A 21,958-nucleotide genomic window follows, 5' to 3' on the forward strand; every position below is an offset into this window, starting at 1 on the left:
GGGGGGCTTGGGCCTGGCTTAGAGGGGGAGGATCGGCCCCAGAACATCTCCTGGGGCCTCCAGCCTCCGGCACCTGCTCTAGCGTTAACCCCCCCCCCCCCGGCTCAGGGGTTAATTTGGGGGGGTCGGTAGCTGAGCTGCCCGGGGGATTTTAGGTAGCGCTGGCAAGCGATTAAAAACATGAATCCCGACGAATCGTGCAATTAAATGAGAACAAGGATACAGTCCTGCCGACGGAAATATGTGTGGGGGTTTTCTACATTTACATCCCCCCCCACCCTGCCCTAACCCAGTGCCCATGCCCTTCCCCAGAACCAGCCCCCCGCAGTCCCCCACTGTAACCCAGTGCACCCACCCCTCCCCCAGAGCCAGGCCCCCCCGGATCCCTCCTAACCCAGCGCACCCACCCCTCCCCCAGAGCCAGGCCCCCCCCCCCCCAGGATCCCCCCTGTGCTAACCCAGCGCACCCACCCCTCCCCCAGAGCCAGGCCCCCCCGGATCCCTCCTAACCCAGCGCACCCACCCCTCCCCCAGAGCCAGGCCCCCCCGGATCCCTCCTAACCCAGTGCACCCACCCCTCCCCCAGAGCAAGGCCCCCCCAGCCCCCCGCTGTAACCCAGTGCACCCACCCCTCCCCCAGAGCCAGGCCCCCCCCGCCCCCCCTGTGCTAACCCAGCGCACCCACCCCTCCCCCAGAGCCAGGCCCCCCCGGTCCCCCACTCTAACCCAGTGCACCCACCCCTCCCCCAGAGCAAGGCCCCCCCAGCCCCCCACTCTAACCCAGTGCACCCACCCCTCCCCCAGAGCCAGGCCCCCCCGGTCCCCCGCTCTAACCCAGTGCACCCACCCCTCCCCCAGAGCCAGGCCCCCCCAGCCCCCCGCTGTAACCCAGTGCACCCACCCCTCCCCCAGAGCCAGGCCCCCCTGGTCCCCCACTCTAACCCAGTGCACCCACCCCTCCCCCAGAGCCAGGCCCCCCGCCCCCCTGTGCTAACCCAGCGCACCCACCCCTCCCCCAGAGCCAGGCCCCCCCGCCCCCCCATGCTAACCCAGCGCACCCACCCCTGTGCAATAGACACTCACTGGTGAGTTAGGTTATGTCTACACTACCGGGTTATTTCTAAATAAGTTATTCCAAAATAATAACTCCCCAAAATAACTATTTATTCCTCTTGGGGGCATCTACATAGCACCCGAAACTCAAAATAATGTCGTAATTGGAGCAAATTGTGTATCTTATTTGGATTGTATTTCAAAATAGCTTCTTTTGAAATTTGGCACGTCTACACAGCGCCAAATTTTGAACTCACATGCTATTTTGAGAAGAAGAGTTACAGGGAGAGTCCCACGAGAAGAGGGCAGCAAAAGCCATTTGCACCTGGGCAGAATCCAGCCCCGAGGTCTCCACGTGTCTTGTCCCTTTAGGTAACAAGAGGAGCAATTTCTAAAGCGAGGCCCTAGGTGGGCAGATACACTGTGGAATAGCACGCCTGTTATTTTGAAGAATACTTTGAAATAACGCGCGCGATTCAAAGAGGCGGGGTAGCTATTTCGGGATCCCCACCGTTTAGCCGTACTTCACAAGCAGGAGTTACTATTTCAAAATAACAGGCCTGGCAGTGTGGACACTTACCTTGTGATTTCGAAATAAGGGGAGTGACTTCGAAATAACTCCCCCGTGTAGACGCGATGAGCCAGCCTTTTGGCTTTCCTTCAGCTCTGTTGCTGCCTTCCTCTGCAGGGGCCAGTCGCAATGGGGGTGTCTTCTAATCCCCGAACCTAGGTACCCCCAAGACTGGACGCTTCGGAGATAACCAATCTCTCAGGACCAGGCTAAGAAACTGACTCAGTAGCCAGAGAAAGAAGAAACCCGTGCATCTCAGAAACATTACAGCATTTGCCGCTCCGCAGACCGAGGACGTGCAGACACAACTCCGGTCCAGACACTGGTCTCTTTATTTATTTATTTTCCCCTTTAAAAAATGGGATATTCCTAAGGAAAAGTCACAAAGGACCAGACCCCGTTGCCCACCCGCCACTCCTGCCGGGGTCTGACGTTTGGCTTCAGAGGAAAAGGGTTTCTTTGAAAGTTCCCTGGATTCTGCCATCAGAACCCACATACTGGAGTAAAGCCGGAGGCCAGGGCCTTGTGCTGCTGCGCAGCCCTTTGCACCAGTGCAAAGCGGGCGTGAAACGCCGCTACTCGTGACTGCGCCCTGGTGCAAACAATGGTGTCGAAGCCTCTCCTTTGCCAGACCTTTAACATTTCCTTGACAATGGGGACCAAGCATGCCCCCCCCCCTTGGTAAATCACAATGGAACGGTCTGTTGCGCCAGGCATCCTCCTCAAAGAACGTTCATCCAGAGGAGGCCTGTGATTGGCTGAGCATCCCCTGAGTGTCTTATTATTCAAATCAGAGCTGGGTTGAGACCATTCACAAAACCCAGAGAGGGGGGGTGAGCAGCAGGACAGAGAGAACAGCCTCTCAGGGCTCCCCCCGTGATGTTGCCTTGTGTCAACGACCTCACCGGTGCTAGGATTCGGAATAAAAACGAGCCAGAGGGCGCCGGATCGCTGGGCGGTGTGGCCTGGAGGGGGAACTCGTCCACTGGGGCAGAACCAGCCCCCTTAGCTCTCAACCTCACCCCAGCCCCTCGGCCTTTGGGAGGGTCCACATGCAATCACGACCCGGAGTTTCCAATGCTACGAGGGGCCATGCGGACACCCCCGGGCCCTGCTGGAGAAGCCGCCCCCCAGCTTGGGCTGGCTGGAGTCCAGCATTATGGCTGGGGAGGTGGGGGGGGGGGCAGGTGGGTTTTGACCCCTGTGATGGCTTTGTTCCCCCAGCATCTCCCCTAGAGCAGACGACAGGGGGGCACCCCTGGTCCGGTCCCTCTTGGGCCCCAGCCATCCTGGGCTTTGTGGATGGTGCTGAGATGCAGCTGACAGCCAGCCACTCACCGGGGGGGTGTCTCACACTTACCCCCATTTCCTGCATCCACCCCCTTTCCCCTTCCCATCGCCCCGCCAGGCACCCACCTCCCCTGCCCCCCAATCTCCCTGCCCAGCAGCCATTCCCGCCTGATCCTGCGGCTTCACGGGAAGACTGCGTAGTTCATGTAAGGTTTCCAGGGGAGAAGCCAGCCCCCTGCACCTACCACCCCTCTCCCAGCAGTGCTCTAGTGGGTCTGTTGGGGCAGGCAGCTCCGAGTTAAATCCTCCCCCCCCCCGCAAAGTCAGGAGATTGCGCTGCATCCACCTGCTCCCGGCATTCACCCACCCTGTTCCTTCCACGATTCGCAGCTGGATTCAGACCCATCCTCGCACATGCCGGCTGCGTGGCACAGTGGCCCTGAGGCATTTGTCTTCGGGCCAGGCGGGACCAGCTGCGCCTGGCCTGTTCACAGTCTGTATCGGCTTCATGTGGCAGCCCAGGAACCTCCCAGCGGTTTAGCGTTATTCCCCCCACCATTTTACAGATGGGGAAACTGAGGCACGGAGTGGTGAAGTGACTAAGCTGAGGTCACCGAGTGGAAGAACCAGGGAGAGATTCCCCCGGAAGTCCTGACTCCTAGTCCCTGCCCTGCTCTCACTGGGAGACAACACCTCCTTCCAGCCCCTCTAGCTCTAACCATTATGCCTTCGTGCCTTTCCCAGAGCCAGAACTAGACCCCTTCCAACAGAACCCAGAATTCTGGTTCCCATATCCCCTTCCTCTTGCCGCTCAACCCCCCACATCCTTGCCAAAGATCCCAGGAGTCCTGCTCTAACCATTAAACCATGCTGCTGCTGTACGGCCCATTGTCACGACCTAGGGTCCATGCAAGCTATGCCCATGCTGCATGCAGCTGGGCTCCCTCGTCCTGAGGATCGGGGGCCGCTTTGGATCCCCCGCCCCTCGCCTCTCTCCACCCTGCGACGAAGGCAGTCATCCCTACTGGTCAGGCCCCGCCGGCAGCTCTCGCTTCACTCCAGCATGACGAACTCCAGGAGTCGAACTGTACAGGGCTTTCCAGAACAAAGCTACCAGGATCAGCCACACAATGGCCAGAGAATCACGGGCCCGGCACCCAGCGTCACCCGCTGTCCGATGAGCTGTGGGGCGCGGTGGAAGGAGACGTCCGCCGGCGGGCAGACGTGCAGGAGGAGCGCTCCGAGCCGCGGGAGACGGGCCAGGCCCGGGGGGTGCAGCTCTTGGCCAGCTCCTGCTGCTGGCGGATGGCTTGGCGGAGGAGCCCCGGCAGGGTGTGCAGGCTGAGGCTCAGGGAGTCGATCTTGCTCTCCAGGGCGCTGAGGTGTTTCTCCAGGTCCTCGCTGCGCTCCTGCAGCTCGGAGATCATGTCGTACATGATGGTCTGGGTCTGGCGGAGAGATGGGGCAAGGCCGGACGCTGAGCACAGGGGCTCAGGCCCGACGCCGTCTCGACGGGGCCCCCCGAGATCCCTCCCCCGGGTTCGGACACCGACCCAGGGGACAGGCCCTGACCCAGTGGAGAGCTGGAAATAGAACCTCATTGCCAGCGCCTCACTCTAACCACTAGACTCCACTGCCCTCCCATCACCTGGGATAGAACCCAGAGATCCTGACACCTCCCCATCTGCGCTAAGACACCAGACCCTGTTTCCCTCCCATCACCGGTGGTAGAACCCAGGAGTCCCGAGTGGCGATCTTGTGCTCTAACCACTACACCCTTCTCCCCTCCTGCAGCCGGGGGGGAACCCAGACCTCGTGCCCCTCCCAGAGCTGGGAATAAAACCCAGGATGCCTGCCTAGCAACCTCAGCCATGAGCCTCCGCTCCCCTCCTAGAACAAGGCAGAGACGCCACAAGTCCTGGCCCTCGGCCAGTGCTCTCACCACTAGGCCTCAGCCCCGCTGCACACACTGCGCTCCAGCCGGGCGTCCCCCAGTATCTCACCTTGGCCAAATCCACCAGGGTGTTGGCCTGGTCGTTCAGTTTCCGCTGCTCCATTTTCACGCTCCTCAATCTAGAGCGAAAGAAGAGCCCAGGGTCAGTGGGCCCCGTTCCGCCGGGGGAGAACGGAGCCTGGGGCAGCCTCCCCAGCGCCATGCACAGCGTCCCGGAGCCCGGCGGGCGGGACCCAAGGCACAGACATGCAGCCGTCAGATCGCAGGGCGGGCGGCCGATCCCCTCTCTCCTGGAGAACTAACCCCCTGGAACGGCCACGCCGCAGGAGCCGGCGAGCACTCCGGCGTTGTGGGCGCTTGGGAGCAAGGGGACCCCTGGGTGCCGGGCACCCAAATGGGGCACAGGAGGGCACCCACACGGCTGCCATAGAGAACCCCGACCATGCAGACAGTCCTGGGAACGGGCCCGGCAGTGATTTGGGGCGCAGAGATGGGGTTCTGGGGTCCCTTCAAAGCGGGGGCGGGGCGGTTGGAAAGTGACCTCCGGAGGCAGGGGAATGAGTCTCACCCGAGATGTCACAGCTTAGAAGGGCTTAGCGTGGCCCTCCCCCAATCCCCAGACTCCCCTGTTCTGCAGTGAGCTCCCGGGGTGGCCTTCCCTCCCCTGCCCTGATCCTGGGATGCCGGGCATTGCCCCAATTTACAGCTGGGGAAACTGAGGCATGGAGGGACACACCTGAGGCTGCACAGAGAAGCCAAAAAGATGGGGGCATCTCGCCCCCACCCCGGACCTTGCTCTTCTGCCCCTTGCTGTCCTGGGCCATTCTCATCTCCCCGTGTGCCGTAGTGGGGGGACCTTGCTGGTTGCTGGGCTTGGGCTGTGGGTGACTCCCACTGGCTGCTGCCTGTACCACGGCCCAGCCGAGTAGCTGATGGGACAGGGAGGTGCCTGTTCGACCAGCTACCCCCCAGGGAGAGGAACAAAGGAAGGTGGAATGTCGCCCCTGGCTGGGGGAAGGGACGGTCCTTAGTTTCTGTCTGGTATCATGGAGGAAGCAGCCTAGGCAACAGGCTGGGATTTAGGGGCCCAGGCTCCCCCATCTCAAGGGGGGGCTGAGGCATCCTAGCCCTGCCCTGTGACCAGATGACATCTGTGCTGTGCTGCATCCTGGAGAAGCGATAAACCCCCTCTGTTCTACTGGCTGGTGGAGTCTGTCCGTGCCATTCCGGGGGTGCAGGAGACGGGAAAACCCCAACGCGCCGTCACACCCTGCCCCTTACCCCTCCTCCGCCGCGCCCCGAGGGGTTCTAAGCAGCTCTAGATTCACAGAATTACAGGGCGGGAAGAGCCCTCCGGGGGCCGATCCAGCCCTGCCCCTGGGCTGTAGGACCCGGCCCTGCCTTTTCTAGAGTCCAGGAGCGCAGCGCGACACGGAGCAACGGGGACAGGCTCCCGCTGGTGGAACCGCCCTGCCCACGTCCCCGAGCGCGGGAATCGGGCTCCCGCGCGGCGATCAGAGGGGGCCCGCGGCTCGGCCGGGCCGCTCTGCGCTAACGCAGGGCGCCTGGCTACGCGCCGCTGGGCCGACGAGGCCGCTGAGCCCAGGGCTGGCCCGTGCGGCAGTGATGTCCCGGCAGTTTTCGCCGCGGTAGCAAGATCGAAGCTGGTGCAGGAACCCCCACGCTGCCGCTCCCTCCGGCCACGCGCCCGCCAGCAGGAGAGACGCCCTAGGAAGCTGCTGAATGGAGCCACAAGGTGGGAGGTCGGCCCTGCGGATCCCCCTACCCCCGGGCAATGGATTCCCAGGCTAGACCGAGGTGGCTGCATTGCCCGAGTGCCCAGCAAAACCATGCACCACACCAGGCCGCATTCGAGAGACTGGCCGCTCGCGGAGGCAACTTACTTCTGGGCTCTGGAGGGGGCGGGGCGAGACAAAGACAAAACACAAGACGTTTTAATCACAGGACAGACAACACGCACTGCCCTGCCAGCCAGGGCCCGCCCCGCCCCCCCCCCACGCCCCGCCAGCCCCTCACACACAGGCCCGGCCTGCTTGCACAGATCTGGAGAGTGATGCCATTTCACGCCTTGGTCCCCGGGTCTCCATCCAGGACAACCAGCGTTCCCTGTAAGCTGAGCGCTTGGGCAGCCACCCAGGAGGGATTCCGGTGCCGCCCAGTGGATTAGCAGAGCGCCCCCCGCCAGCAGCATGTCGGCTGGTGGTGCACCTCTGCACCTGCCTCGGTGCACAGAGCAACATTTATTCCGCACATGGATGGAACCAATTAGAGGGAACACTAGTGACAGGCCTTTCAAATTCCTCCTGTGAAGCAGGCTGAGGACGGGGCTGCACCGCGGGGGCCGCGGGGACAGAGACTGCGAGAGAAGCAGAGGCTTCGAAAGGACAGAGCTGCACGTCCCGGGGTGGCGAGCGGAAACCAGAGCGTGTTGGTGAAATGAACCCGGCGGGGGAGGAGGGAGCAAAGGGAGCCCAGGAAAGGGACTGACGGGCGCATCGGAGCAGCCTGGGGGGCTGGAGATGAAGGGGTCCAGCCCTGGGAGGGAGGGAAGGGAGACGCTGCACCCCTTGTGAAACCGTCAGCGTCGCTGTTTCCAAGTCAATGCGGCTTAGCTGGGGGCCAGGTGACTCGAGGCCTCTCGGAGTTTGTCCAGCCACGTGGGTGCTTTGGGGTTACCCTATGGGAAGGCCACAGGGTCACCCCCCTTTTCTAGTGCTCCAGGGCCTAGTGCAACATCCCCCTTGGTCTCTGGATTTCTCAGGCCAAACCGTGAGTCTGCCGACAGCTCAGAGGCTCAGTTACAATAACCACATGTGGCGGATGACGGCCCAGCTGGGGAAAGCAAGCCCCGCCCCTTCCGCAAGCCAAGCTCCGCCCAACCCCAGCCCAATTCTTCCTGTCCACCTGGGGGGGCCGTCCGGCTCCAGCCGTCCCAGCAGCCAGGGCACATAGGCAGTTTTGGGAAGGCAATGCCTCCCCTTGCCTGTATTACCCGCCGCCCGTGACGCGAAGGAGCTCACCGTGCACGTCATCGATGGTAATTGTTTAAAGGTGAGGCTTAGCCCCAATTTACAGCTGGGGAAACTGAGGCATGGAGGGACACACCTGAGGCTGCACAGACAATGGAACCCAGGAGTCCTGCCCCGGTACGTGGGTGCTCCCAGCATGTTTGAAGGGGCACAGACCATCAAACGCTGGGGCTTCCTCCCCAGGCAGCTGCTGGCCCCGGTGCCTCGTCCGCGCCAGGCTCAGCCCCCACCTTCCAGCGGGCAGGGGGGGCGGCGAGCACCAGCACCGCAGCAGTGAGGCGCAGTGGTGGGAGGCCCCCCTCGATTCGGCCCCGCCGGCCCTGGCACGCCGAGGGGGCCCTGCGGTGGCGGGTGTGGGAGCTGCAGCGCGGCTCGGGTCTGGTCTCTAGCCCGCTCGCCCGGTTTGGCCCGACTGCCCCGCAGTCTGGCTCTGGCTCTGGCTGCTGCAGACTGGTACCAGCTGAAACGCCAGCTCGGCTTGGGCTTGGGGGGGCTGCTCCATCTACGTCAGGGCCGAGCGGCTGCGAGGTGCCCAAGAGTCCTACATTCACGCACATGCATGCACACACAGACACACACGCACGCGCACACAGACACACACGCACGCGCACACATGTGCATGCACACACATGCACACTCATGCACATGTGCGCGCATACACGTGCAAACACATGCACACTCATGTACATGCGCGCACACACACACACGTGCACACACATGCACACACACATGCACACTCATGCACATGCACGTGCACACACATGCACACACATGCACACTCATGCACACGCACGTGCACACACATGCACACTCATGCACATGCGTGCGCACACACACGTGCACGCACACGAGTCTCCTTCACGTGCTGCTTAACAGTCCGTGTGGGGTGGATCAAACCCCAGGCCCCTTTTCCCTGAGATAGCTCCTTGGTGCCAGGGCCTTGGTCCCTCCCTGCCAGACCCCCGGCCATCCCTCCCAGCCCCTCCCCTTTCCTTCAGCACTGTGTTCCGAATAGGGAGGTAAAATCCCATGTAGCTGGTTAACCAGTTAAAGGGGGGGGGGGCTCCCTGTTCACAGCGGCCCCGCGGGGCTGAGGCAGCCCCCTGCCCATAGCGGGTTGAGGAGCTGCTCCTACTCCAGCCCCTGCCAGTTATCCGGAGCCGGGAAGCCTCACCTGTTATAGTTAATGGGTTAACCTCCCACTTCCCTGGTTCCAGGTACACCCAGAGCCCCTCCCCCATCGCCGGGAAGCATGGGGGGGGGGGTTGTGGGTGGGTGCGGGGGAGGGCAAGTCCCGTGTCAGCCTGGGCCCAGTGTTTGGGCAGCCAGGCAGTGGGGGACCCTCTTCCGTGGGGCCCCTGGGCTCCCGGGGCCCGGCGTGGGATCCCTGCAGGCTGGATTTCTACGTGCAGCTTCCTCTTCGCACGCACGGTCTGCTCCCCAGGCTCCGTGGGCGCCCCAGGAGGATGCCCCAGGTGGTGCCCCCAGAAGCTCCGTGGGCGCCCCAGGAGGATGGCCACCGGTGGGTGCCAAGAGAGCCGCTGGCAGCTCGGTTCTGCAATCGCCAGCCAAGGCAAAGAGGGCCCCTCCCGCTGGGCACCACGCTGGCATCTTTGCCCCGTGGAGCCCCTCCAGCAGGGGAAAACGTATCGGTGCCCGCTCTGTTCTGTGCGTGGATGGCGGGATTTCAACGTCGGCCCACGGGGCCAGGCAGGGAGCGCACAGAACGGGAGCGCGTCAGGCCCCCGAGACAGCCCAGCGTGGAAGCACATGCTGCAGTGCGTTGATGAACGGGGGCTGGATGTGGGTGTGGCTGAAAGCTTGATTCGGCGCCGTGGCTGGGAGTCCACGGGCCCAGAGTGGACACATCTGGTCCCCCAAGGGGTAGTCTGCAGCGTGTCCATTCGGGTAATCATCTACGAGATTTCTAGGAAACCCAAAAGCTTGCAAATGAATCCTCAGCTTATTCTAAGTTGAATTCCCCTTGAGTCAAGAGAATTGGAGGGAGAGAGACACGTTTACAATCAAAAACCGAAATCCCACGGATGGCGCCTGGATTTGTTTTAAATGGAGCGCCTGGAAAACCAAAAAAGAAAATTGGTGGAAAACGTTTCGAATTTGGTTTTCTCTCCCCTTTGCTTGGTCAGAAATCTCAACATTAGAAAAGCGTCAGTCCAGTCGGTTGGAAAAACAGGACGGGGAAAAGGGCCACGTGTAGAAATCCGTCGATGGTTGAAACGCTGGAAAACTGGAAATTTCAACCACCTTTGTCCTCATTTTTGCCTCAAAGTTACGATGCCATTTTTAATCAAGCTGCAAGCGCAGGAGAAGGTTTTTTTGCTAGAATCTGAACCTTGCAACGACCTGCTAAGTTGGTTGAAAAAACGGAAATAAAGCAATTGGCAAAGGTTGTATGGTGTTGTTTTGGGTCCAAAACTTTCACTTTTGCTAGGAAAATTTTGGAATTTTGATCTGAAATTTGATGACATCAAACTCTGATATCATGATTTTGGCCGAATATGAAATGTGGATGAACTTTGCTGGCCATATTTGAAACGGTAAGAAAAACGTCTCTTGTGCTCTCGCCACAATCTTTAAAAAACCCTCAACATGCCGACCTTTTCCGTCCAAATTTTGGAACGTTACAAAGGTCAGCTGGCTCGTTTTCACGCCTGCCCCGATTCATCTCCCCCCTTCCCTTTGCTCCCCCAGCCTCACCGCTGGAAACTCCGGAGGGGAACCAAATACGAAGCAGGTAAAGGTGTTAGACTTACTGATGGATGGCTTGGAGGAACTTACGCTGGTGTTTCCGAACTTTGGCATGGTCAATCTTCTTCACCAGCTTGGTGTATTTGTAGATGAGCCACGTTTCCCTGAGTACGTTGGCAGCAGCATTTTTCACCTGGGGAAACAGAAATAAATACGGTAATCACCGGTAGTGTCACGGAGCGGGGGACAATAAATACGGGAGTCACCGGTAGTGTCACGGAGCGGGGAACAATAAATACGGGAGTCACCGGTAGTGTCATGGAGCGGGGTACAATAAATACGGGAGTCACCGGTAGTGTCACGGCGCGGGGGACAATAAATACAGTAATCACCGGTAGTGTCACGGAGCGGGGTACAATAAATACAGTAATCACCGGTAGTGTCACGGAGCGGGGAACAATAAATACGGGAGTCACCGGTAGTGTCACGGAGCGGGGGACAATAAATACGGGAGTCACCGGTAGTGTCACGGAGCGGGGGACAATAAATACAGTAATCACCGGTAGTGTCACGGAGCGGGGGACAATAAATACAGTAATCACCGGTAGTGTCACGGAGCGGGGGACAATAAATACGGGAGTCACCGGTAGTGTCACGGAGCGGGGGACAATAAATACGGGAGTCACCGGTAGTGTCACGGAGCGGGGAACAATAAATACGGGAGTCACCGGTAGTGTCACGGAGCGGGGGACAATAAATACGGGAGTCACCGGTAGTGTCACGGAGCGGGGGACAATAAATACGGGAGTCACCGGTAGTGTCACGGAGCGGGGGACAATAAATACGGGAGTCACCGGTAGTGTCACGGAGCGGGGGACAATAAATACGGGAGTCACCGGTAGTGTCACGGAGCGGGGAACAATAAATACGGGAGTCACCGGTAGTGTCACGGAGCGGGGGACAATAAATACGGGAGTCACCGGTAGTGTCACGGAGCGGGGGACAATAAATACGGTAATCACCGGTAGTGTCACGGAGCGGGGGGGAGTCACCGGGCCCTGCACCCCACATCCGCAACCGGCAAGTAGAACAGAAGGTTTATTCATCGACAGGGACACAGCGTAGCTCAGACTTGTTACGGGAACCAGGAGCATTCAGTGCATTCCATCTTGGGGATAGCGGGGATCTATCTCTGACCGGCTCCCCAAGCCAGCCGAAAAACTAACTCACACACCCAGCAACTGCCCCTTCCTTTGTTCAGATTCCCGGGCCCAAGGGGTTATCTGTGGTCACCTGGTCCTCAGGACTTGAGAGACTGAACATACTTGCACAGCGAGTTGTACCCAGCCTTCCCTTCCTCATCCGGATGGTGTTGCAGTGCCCAGGGAAACTGAGGCACGCCCCCCCCCCTCCCCACAGAGTTCCTGCAGAACTGCACAGGACAGTGGAATCACACACAACACAACTCGGCTACCCCCTGCAGCTTCAGAGCATGAATATAGTCCCCGCTACGTCACAGGCAGTCAAGTCAATTGGGCAAGGGTCATGTTTTGAGCCATCGGTAGGAGGAAGCCGCCCCGGGCAGAGAGAGCCTAGACACCACACCAGACCCACTTCAACCCCATCCCTGTTTCCCAGGGCTGAATTTCACCCCCCCCCCCCCCAGAACAGGACTGGACTGGAGTTGGTGGGGCGGAGGAGAGCCAGGCCAGTGGGGGAAGGAGCAGATGTAGGGGAGAAAGGGAGATTTCTTACCCGCTTTGATAACTGCGTGTCCATCATAAAATTGTGCACGTGTTTTTCAGCTTTGGTGAGCTCCAGCTTCCGGGCCACGACAGCCACAACCAGAGCTGTACAGCCAGCGCCCTGGGACGAAAACAAGAAGGGGTGAGGGTAAAGCAAAACTCCAGCTACTGGGAGAGGGGGGAGAGGACCAGTGGGGGCTAGAGCTAAGGAGAGGGGGTGCCAGCACCCCCACTGGACTTTCAGAAGGGCACAGCGTGGGGGTCACCTGGGCACCTGGAACGTTTGCAGGGACCCCGGGAATGTGCTGGGGGAACCCACACTGTTCATGGCAGCCGGTAGTGAGAAACAGGGTCTTTCGCCTGTGCTCACATGTCTCATCTTGGTCTCTTTGTGGCTGGTCTTTCAGAGAGAGTAACAGCCTACTACAGCTGCTGGCTAAGGGAGTGGTGAGAAAAGCAGCCACACCGCCTGTCGGTGTTCCCTGCACGCTGGGCGCTCGTGTGGCCGCTCGAGAAATCCCAACACTGCCCCGCTGGTTAGCAGAGTGCCCACGGCTAGCTTTGTGTTTCTCCTGGTGGTGCACATCCACACATGCCTGGGTGCACATCACAACATTTATTCCGCACATTGGTGGGAAGCAGATCCGTCCATGGATGGACAAGATTCGAGGGACCACTGCCACCTGTCTGCAGAGCTGGTTTCCGCCTGGCGGACAGGGGGGCTTACCATGATGCCCGTGAGTAGGCACACCCCCTTCCCGCAGTAGGTGTGCGGCACCATGTCGCCGTAGCCGATGGAGAGAAATGTGATTGAAATTAACCACATCGCCCCCAAGAAATTGCTGGTCACTTCCTGCTTGTCGTGATACCTGCCGAGGGGCAATGACATGGGTCAAGGGCTGTCCGGCCCCTTCTCTCCCTCCCGGCGCGGTTGCGGACACACCCCCCCGGCACGAGCATTTCAGAGTCACTCATCAGATCTTAATCCAACACGGGCCACCGCCGGGGGCTGTCACGGGGCTTGGCGGCAGGCCATGCGGGCGGGAGGCTGGCGGCGAAATCCCGGGCCTGAATCGTTGCTCCGGGACAACAGGGCGACTCTTTATTTGGATTGGAGGTTTCCCAGGGCAGGGTCCGGGCACGGCTTTGGTCTGTGCGGTGTTAGCGCAACGAGGGCTCCTTCTCCTAAATTGCAGCGAGGGAGGTTGAGGTTGGACATTAGGAAAAACTTCCTGCCTGTCAGGGGGGTGAAACCTGGAATAAATTGCCCAGGGGGTTGTGGAATCTTCATCACTGGAGAGATTTAAGAGCAGGTTGGACAGACACCTGGCAGGGATGATCTAGACAGTGCTGGGTCCTGCCATGAGGGCAGGGGACCGGACTCGATGACCCCTCGAGGTCTCTCCCTGCTCTCGTGTGCTACGATTCTACCCTGGCGGTAACAAACACGGCGAGTCAGAATAAAACCAGTGCAGAAGGGACCCATGATCCGCACCTGCTGAGACTTACAGCAGAGGTCTGCTCATTGCTCCGGCCAGAGAGCTGGCTCCACGCTGCCCAGACTCCAGGCTGCCTGGGGTTTCCCGGGGGAGGCGGGTGTGGATCTAGGTTTCAAAACGGGCAAGTGGCGAGCTGAACCTGTCACCCCCTTGCTGTGTGCGTTCCTGCCTGGTTCACACAAGGTCAGCTCCGCACGGGGCTGTTTCGCCACTGTCTGGCTCCCTCCCCCTCCCTGCAGGTAATGCGGAGCAAACACCCAGCACTGTCCGGGGAGCCAAAGGAACGAGGGTTCTGATCCCATGGGCAGGGGAGCTTCAGGAGGCTCGTGTTAGAAAGGGAAACTGAGGCACAGTGTGGGGCTGGGGGAGGGGTTAGTTTACCTCTCTGAGGGTTAACCCAGTGACCCTTCTATGGCCAATTCTTCCTGTGCTGAGCTTTCTGCCCAGAGGGTCATGTCAGCCTTGGTCCCGGTCTATACCAGGGCGTTATTTCGAAATAGCTCCCCTTGTTTCGGAACGAGACGCAGAGCGGCCACGCTCCCAAGCCCGTTACTTCGAAAGAACAGGCTGGCTCCTTCGAAATCGTCACTCCTGCTTTCCTCGGGGAATGGCGCCGATCGCGACTTTGTTACTTCGGGAGGTGATGTTTTGCATCTCGTTCTTTCGAAATAACTTCCCGGTGTCGACAGGCCCTCTCTGACGAGAGCTGACAAAACGGACAGCGGAGCCCCATCCGCCCGTTACAAGGCGGTTACTGGCCCTCCCAATGCGGTAGGGTTGCCAGGTGTCCGGTATTCACCCGAAAATACTCGACAATTTTCCCTGCCGTATCTGGAGAGGGTGGGGGAATGAGGAGCGTGGGGCCATTTAAAGGCACAGAGCTTTTTTTTTTGTTCAAGAACTTTGGTCTCCCCCTTTTTTTTCTCAACAGAATTTTTTCCCCGGTGTTTTTTGGGAGAGCTCGGGGGGTTCGGTATTTTTGGTTAAACCATCTGGCAACCCTACGAGTGACTCGGGGCTTTGCAGCTGCCTCCTCTGCCGGGCCCACTTCGAGCCTAGGAACGGAGCCAACAATTCTCCCGGTGGCTGCCGGTCCCCGGTCCCATGTCTCATATTTCCCTGGTCTCTGCCGAGGGGGGATGGAATCTGCCTTAAAAACCGGAGATGATTCGAAAAGAGAAATGGCCCCAGCCCAGCCCTGCCCCTCAAGGCAGGCCAGGGGTTTTAGAGTGGCAGATGCGTTTGGCCAAGAAATTTCTGCTGGGATCTGAATGGGAGCTACGGGCCTTTCCTGCCTTCTGGAAGGTGAAGGTCCCTGCAGGCTGCGGTCCCGAGGCCACGGCACACTGGGCTGAAAGCAGCTGGTGAATTTGTCAGGCTCGCGGGGAGACATTCTCTCTGAGTGAGCATTTTCAGGGCAGTCGGTGTGAGTGTGACACACGACTGCCCTTGCACGCGTGCACACAGGCGCACACCCAGAGGCCCGCCTCTCCATCGCACCCACAGTCACGGCTAGGGATGGCTGCGCCCACATCCTTCCCGAAGGCTCTGTCTCCAGCACACGCACCCACGGCTCCACCCCCCGGGCCCGGCTCCACTGGAATTCCCTCTCCGGGCACGAGTCACTCCGATGCCTCAAGGCTCCCCCGGAGGCGTGGGTCGGTGTGTGCGACAGCAAGCAGGCGCGCGTGCCACGCGCACACACGTGGGCGTGTTCATTCACATGCCCTCCCCTCCCCGTGTGACACACGTGGTCCACCCACGAAGGTCCCGCCTGGCCTTAGACTCTAGGAATTTAGAAGGTGGAGGCTTTGTGAAAATTTCCTGCCGGGCCTCTCCTGCCCGTGTGCTCTGGATGCTGAGGGCAGGGGACAGGAGACCCCCTATGGAAATCAGTGGGGGTTTTGGCTGGCTAGCCCCAAGGCCAAAAGGCAGGGAAAGGGTCAATAGGAGAGCAAACCTCTGAGACAGGAGAGGCCAAACTCTTCGCCAGCCTGATGGACAGGGCGGGCAGCTAGGGCGGGAGTAAGGAAGCGGGTGTGTGTGGCGGGGGGGTGGGGGGGGTTGGTTCCCATCCTCCATGTGAACTGGACTTGCCTGGGTCAGACTGAATGGGGCCAAGCCCTGCCAGGCAGAGGGGGCCGGAGAAACAGCCCAGGGAGCCGGGCTGAAGTTACCAGCGCCCAGGGAGCCGGAGAAACAGCCCAGGGAGCCGGGCTGAAGTTACCAGAGCCCAGGGAGCCGGAGAAACAGCCCAGGGAGCCGGGCTGAAGTTACCAGCGCCCAGGGAGCCGGAGAAACAGCCCAGGGAGCCGGGCTGAAGTTACCAGCGCCCAGGGAGCCGGAGAAACAGCCCAGGGAGCCGGGCTGAAGTTACCAGAGCCCAGGGAGCCGGAGAAACAGCCCAGGGAGCCGGGCTGAAGTTACCAGAGCCCAGGGAGCCGGAGAAACAGCCCAGGGAGCCGGGCTGAAGTTACCAGAGCCCAGGGAGCCGGAGAAACAACCCAGGGAGCCGGGCTGAAGTTACCAGAGCCCAGGGAGCCGGAGAAACAGCCCAGGGAGCCGGGCTGAAGTTACCAGAGCCCAGGGAGCCGGGGAAACAGCCTAGGGGGGCTGGAGGCAGAGTGAGGCTGGGGTTGAGTGCAGCAAGCAACTGGGGAGAGCGAGGGGGGATGCCACCAGCCAACGGGGTCGCCTCATCTCGAAAGAGATCTCTTGGCATTGGGCAGAGGTTCAGAAAAGGGCACCAAACATGAGGGCTACATCGACATTGCACATTCTTGCGCGAGAAGATATGCAAATGAGGCATCCCTCATTTGCATACCTAATTAGCTGCCATTTTTTGCGCAAGGGGCCTTTGCGCAAGAGCCGTTCTGCCGCTTATTTTCAGGCAGAACGACTCTTGCGCAAGAGGGGGGATTTGCGCAAGAAGGAGCCGTGTAGACAGCTCCTTCTTGCGCAAAAACCCCTTGCACAAAATGGCGGCTCATTAGGTATGCAAATGAGGCGCAGCGATATTCATTGCCATGCCGTATTTGCATATCTTCTTGCGCAAGGCGCCTGTAGTGTAGATGTAGCCGATGAGGCGTTTGGAGCGGCTGCTCTATGAAGCGAGATGAAAAAGACGGGGACTTTTCAGCTTAGAAAAAAGGAGATTAAGGGGGGATAGGATCAAGGTCTATAAAATCATAGAGGTGCGGAGAAAGCGAATAAGGAAACGTTCTTGACTTGTTCCCATCACACAAGAATGAGGGGTCACCCAATGAAATGACTCAGCAGCAGGGTTTAAAACAAACCCACGGATGTTTTTCTTCATGCAGCGCACAGTCAACCTGTGGAACTCCTCGCCGGAGGATGTGGTGAAGGCCAGGACTTGAACAGGGTTCAAAAAAGAGCTAGAGACATTCATGGAGGACAGGTCCATCAAAGACTGTCAGCCTCTGTTTGTCAGAAGGAAGGACATTAGGAAAAACTTCCTAACTGCCAGGGAATTAAACACTGGAATAAATTGCCTAGGGGGGTTGTGGAATCTCATTGGAGATAGTTAAGAGCAGGTTGGACAGACACCTGTCAGGGATAATCTAGATCACTGTTTCCCAATTTTATTTGGCCATGGAACCCATAGAGTTGCCTTTAAAAAAAAAAAAGGCCCCTGCCGTGTTTCATTGACCAAAAAAAAAAAAGCCCTCGCCATGGCTCTGTCTCTTTAACGGGGGTGGGGGGGTTCCGGCTCTTCATGGAACCCTTGCTTTCACTTCACGGATCCCCAGGGTGCCCCGGAGCACCAATCGGGAAACACTGATCTAGATCATGGGTTCCCAAACTGGGGGGGGCGTGAAGAAATTCCAGGGGGGGCACGAGGTGACCCAGCCTCCCCCCCCATCAAGTTTTGCTGCCTCGCTCAGTTCCTTTCTTTTTCCTCAACAAGTTTTGCTGCTTTTTTTTTTGGCAGAGGGGGGCGTGTGAAGGTTTTTTCAAAAATCAAGAAGGGGGCGTGACGCCGAAAAGTTTGGGAACCACAGATCTAGATGGTGCTTGGTCCTGGTGTGCGGGCAGGAGACTGGACAGGACTGGATGACCTCTGGAGGACCCTCCTGTGCTAGGGTTCTAGGATTCTATTAATTAAACTTCGTTTGTGCCCCTTTATACCCCCAGCCAGGGATAAAGGAGCCTTGGTTCCAAGGAAACCCAATCTCCAAATTGCTCAGCTAAGATCAAGGCCAGAAGCCATGTGTGACGTAGTGGGGGGTAACTTGCTGGGGCTGTGGGCGACCTCTGCTGTCTGTAGCACGACCCAGCAGGGCAAGGGGTGAGTCATTATGCAAAGGGGGCTCCAAACCTGTCTGACCAGCTACCCCCCAGGGAGAGAAACAAAGGAAGGTGGGATGCCGCCCCTGGCTGGGGGGCAGGGCTGGAAGAGAGTTAGTTAGTTTCTGTCTGGGATCGTGGAGGAGACAGCCAAGGGAAGGGGGCTGGGATTTAGGGGCCCAGTCTCCCCCATCCCAAGGGGGGCTGAGGCATCCTAGGCCTACCTGGAACCAGATGACCTCTGTGCTGGGCTGTATCCTGGAGAAGCAATAAACTCCCTCTATTCCACTGGCTGGTGGAGTCTGTCTCTGCCACTATGGGGGTGCAGGAGACGGGAAAACCCCAACGTGCCGTCACATCATGTGGGGTTGAATTTCCCCGTAAAGCGTAGCAGATGGGAAAAGGCCTTTTCCTCCTCTCAGTAGACAGGATAATGCGGCTCTGCAGTTGAACCCCCCTTGGCCAAAATCACACTTGGCACCCGCCCCTTTCCCGTGCCAGTGAGTTGGACGGAGACTCTTGCTCACCACTGAGCAGTGACCCGTTGCCTTTGCTCTGCCAGCCTGCACTGCTGCCCCCGGCAGGGCTGACTTGTTGGATGAAGATAAATGGTGACAGCACATTCATGTACAGACCCTTCACAACCCCGGGGGGGACCACCCTGGGAACAGGGGAGCCCCCTCCCCCGTGAGTGCAGAGTGAAACGAGCCATCCGGGTGCGAGGGGGAAGCCCGGGCGTTACAAATCAACCCGACACGGAGGTGGCGTGTAAGTGAGATGCACACGCAGGACACAGCCACATGCCTTTCGTCAGGGACCTTTTCTTCCAGCATTTGCAGAGAGGAGAGAAAGCCACGCACGGTACAACCTCCTAGGGGCTTCGCCGTGACAGTTTACGGAGGGCTCTGAACCGGGGACAACAGAAATCGGCGGGGGCGGGGGAGCAAAACATCTGAAAGGTGGCATGAAGGCGAAGGAAAGAGCTTTGCCTGTTACCCGTGCCCTCTGCGAAGCTCAGCAGAGATTTCAAGTCTCCCACGGACCTGGAGGGATCAATGAAGAATAGCTCGGCCTGTCTGCATCTTTCCCCGAGGATCTCAAAGCACGTGAAAATTAATAGTCTTACAACCGCCCCAACAGATCGGCAATAGCCCGGTTTACAGCTAGGGAAACTGAGGCACACGGGGGGCAGCCTGGATCAAGGAAGGAGTTGATGGCCAAGCCGGGGACAGAACCCAAGAGCCCTCAAACGCTACTGAATCCAGACACACCAGCTGACGCCACACACCTGGGGGGCTCTGCCTCGCTAAGTTTGCAATCAGGTACATCCCCGTGATATGAAAATCCCTGAGATCTCGAGAGATCAAAACTCTGAGATTCTTCCGGAGGGAAACGCCCCAAGACGGGGCCATTCCTGGTGGGACCCCCCCTTCTCCGCCCAGCCGGGAGCATCCCAGCAGCGCAAAAGGAAACATTTCAGAGCCCCTTCAGGTCTGGAGAAAGGTCCCGAATTTTGGCCTCCCCTCACGCCAAGCAGGCCGGCAGAGGAGACCTCTCCGCAAGCCCTGGCGGATTTGCTTGAGTTTGGGCCAGCCGAGTGTTTCGTGAGTCCCCTGGTCACAGCTCTGCCGGGGAGGTGCGAGAACACCCCCGCCCTGGGCCCACGTCTCAGCTGATTTCCTTCCGCCCGTCACCTGTGCTGGGGTGGAGGCCTTTGGGCCACGTCCTTTCGGCCCAGGCTGGGCATGACAGGAGATGGGGAGACTCGCTCCAGCACGAGACTTCTAGACGGGACTCAAGCCCTGTGCTTAGGGGCTTACGGGGGATGCAAGTGGTTTGTGGGCCTGGCCCAGGCTCCTGCGCTGGACTGAACGGCATCCTTAGGGAAATGAACGGCTTCTGAGAGCAACGGGAACTCCCAGGGTGGCTCTCTCCTGCCCAGTTGTGTCTGAACATCAAGGAGAGACCATTCCGGGGGCCGTGTTCTTATTAGACCAGCATCTAATGCGGGAAGGGGGAATAATTTTCACAGGGGCACCACATACTGAATTTTGGTACTAGTCACGGCCTGGCTCCCCTCCTCCCAGAAAGGGCGTGGCCTATGTCAGAAGGGGCGTGGCCTATGGAACAAGGGGCGGAGCCTATGGAACAAGGGGCGGGGCTGGGAACTAGCCTCCCTCCAGAGTTCTCTGGAGCCAGAGGCTTTGGAATAAAAACACAGCAAAGGGATCGTGGCTCCTGGCCGCCCTACTACCGCGTTGCCTGGCAGCTGCCCGAGGTTGCTGCTGCTATTTAAAGGGCTCAGAGCTCTGGCCCCTGACAGGGTGGCGCCCGTAGCCGGGAGCCATTTAAATAGGATCCTGCTGCCAGAGCTACCCTCTGGAAATTGGATGGCATGGGCAGCAGGATGTACATAGAAAGCAGCCAGATGCAATCCGGATCAGAGTGTCAGGTGGGCCGGAACTGGCCCCCGGGCCGCATCCGGCCCCTGATCTAATGAGTTAACACCAAATGCTTCTGTTTGAGTCGTCCGCCCGGCCATGAAACCCTGAGTGCAGAATTTCACAGAGAGAAAACCAAAAGAGTGAACCCCGGAAAAAAATGACCCAGGAGGTGGAAGAGGTGGACTGGGGTGGTAAAAACCCAGACCCAAATCACCGACACGGAGCAGTGTTGCAGATCTTGCCAGACTTGTCAGACACATGCAGGGGAGGAAACAAGGGGAGAAAGAGAGAGAGAGAGAGAGAGAGCCCCAAACCCGTCAGAGATCAGATTCAAGCAATATGAGACTTGGAATTTAGGACTGCTGCGTTCCTCAGGCAGATCTTCCTACCCCACCCAGCTCCCTACCGTCAGACATGCCCCGGTCCTCCCCGGCCCCCCGGCTCATGCATTCGCTCTCCAAGGGGGGGGTGCAGAAAGGGTCGAGGGAACCTTTGAAAGTTTGGCTTGGAACCGCGGTGGGGAGGGAAGCTGCGGGAATGAAGCGCTATGGGAAAAAGGCGGCTTGTCTCTTGGCGGAAAGGCGATGAGGTGGTGAAGCGTTATGGGTAAAAAAACCAGAATCTGGAGGTAGCAGGGGGATCTCCCTGAGGCGCCTGGATGGATGAGCGGATGCTGGAGAAGCTAGGATGGAGACATGGAGCTGTGAATCTCACCCCCCTCACCCCACCCCTCTCTGGCTAACGTGGCGATGGGGGAGGGGAGCTAAGGGAAGACAGGGGGCTCTTGAAAAAGCAGCATCCCTGAGCCAAGCCCGGCCAGAGACAGCCGCAGGAGGAAGTCGACAGCAGAAGAGGGCCAGGTTTGCTAGGGGGGAAAAGTCAGGCCTGATCAAAACCTAGGTACCAATTCACTCCCACTTTACATCCCTGGGCACACCTGGGATTTAAGTGGTATCATCCCGTTGGATTTCTGTCTGCGTTAAGTGGGCCTGCTTTAGATCTCGGCTGGCACAGAAGGAAGACACCGGCTCATTCTCCCATTTTCTTTCTTTCTTTCTTTCTTTCTTTCTTTCTTTCTTTCTTTCTTTCTTTCTTTCTTTCTTTCTTTCTTTCTTTCTTTCTTTCTTTCTTTCTTTCTCAGGCTATGTCTAGACTGCAAGCCTCTTTCGAAAGAGAGCGTCTAGACTGCACGCGGAACTTTCGAAAGAGCAAGCCGCTTTTTTGAAAGAAAGCACCCAGTGAGTCTAGATGCTCTCTTTCGAAGAAGCCCTATTTACATTCAAGAACGCCTTCTTTCAAAAGAAGCACTTTCGAAAGAAGGCGTTCTTCCTCGTG

The 21,958-nt window shown here is 58.8% G+C and overlaps 1 protein-coding gene across 2 annotated transcripts in view; it reads right to left on the reverse strand.

Annotated features, from left to right (window-relative positions):
* Positions 1-1,938: 1,938 nt before the first annotated feature.
* Positions 1,939-21,958, reverse strand: part of KCNN1 (potassium calcium-activated channel subfamily N member 1) — a 67,543-nt gene continuing 47,523 nt past the window's right edge. For both annotated transcript variants that reach the window (XM_075902761.2, XM_075902760.2), the window contains exons 7-11: positions 13,100-13,241; positions 12,383-12,493; positions 10,693-10,820; positions 4,918-4,987; positions 1,939-4,362 (exon numbers count right to left, since the gene is read on the reverse strand). In XM_075902761.2, the coding sequence (XP_075758876.2) occupies positions 4,078-4,362; positions 4,918-4,987; positions 10,693-10,820; positions 12,383-12,493; positions 13,100-13,241 (736 nt within the window). In that variant the 3' untranslated portion in view covers positions 1,939-4,077. The remainder of the gene's footprint in view (positions 4,363-4,917; positions 4,988-10,692; positions 10,821-12,382; positions 12,494-13,099; positions 13,242-21,958) is intronic.

The sequence above is a fragment of the Pelodiscus sinensis genome, chromosome 32 (genome assembly GCF_052426305.1).
Source record: "Pelodiscus sinensis isolate ZL-2025 chromosome 32, ASM5242630v1, whole genome shotgun sequence".
Classification (NCBI taxonomy): Eukaryota; Metazoa; Chordata; order Testudines; family Trionychidae; genus Pelodiscus; species Pelodiscus sinensis.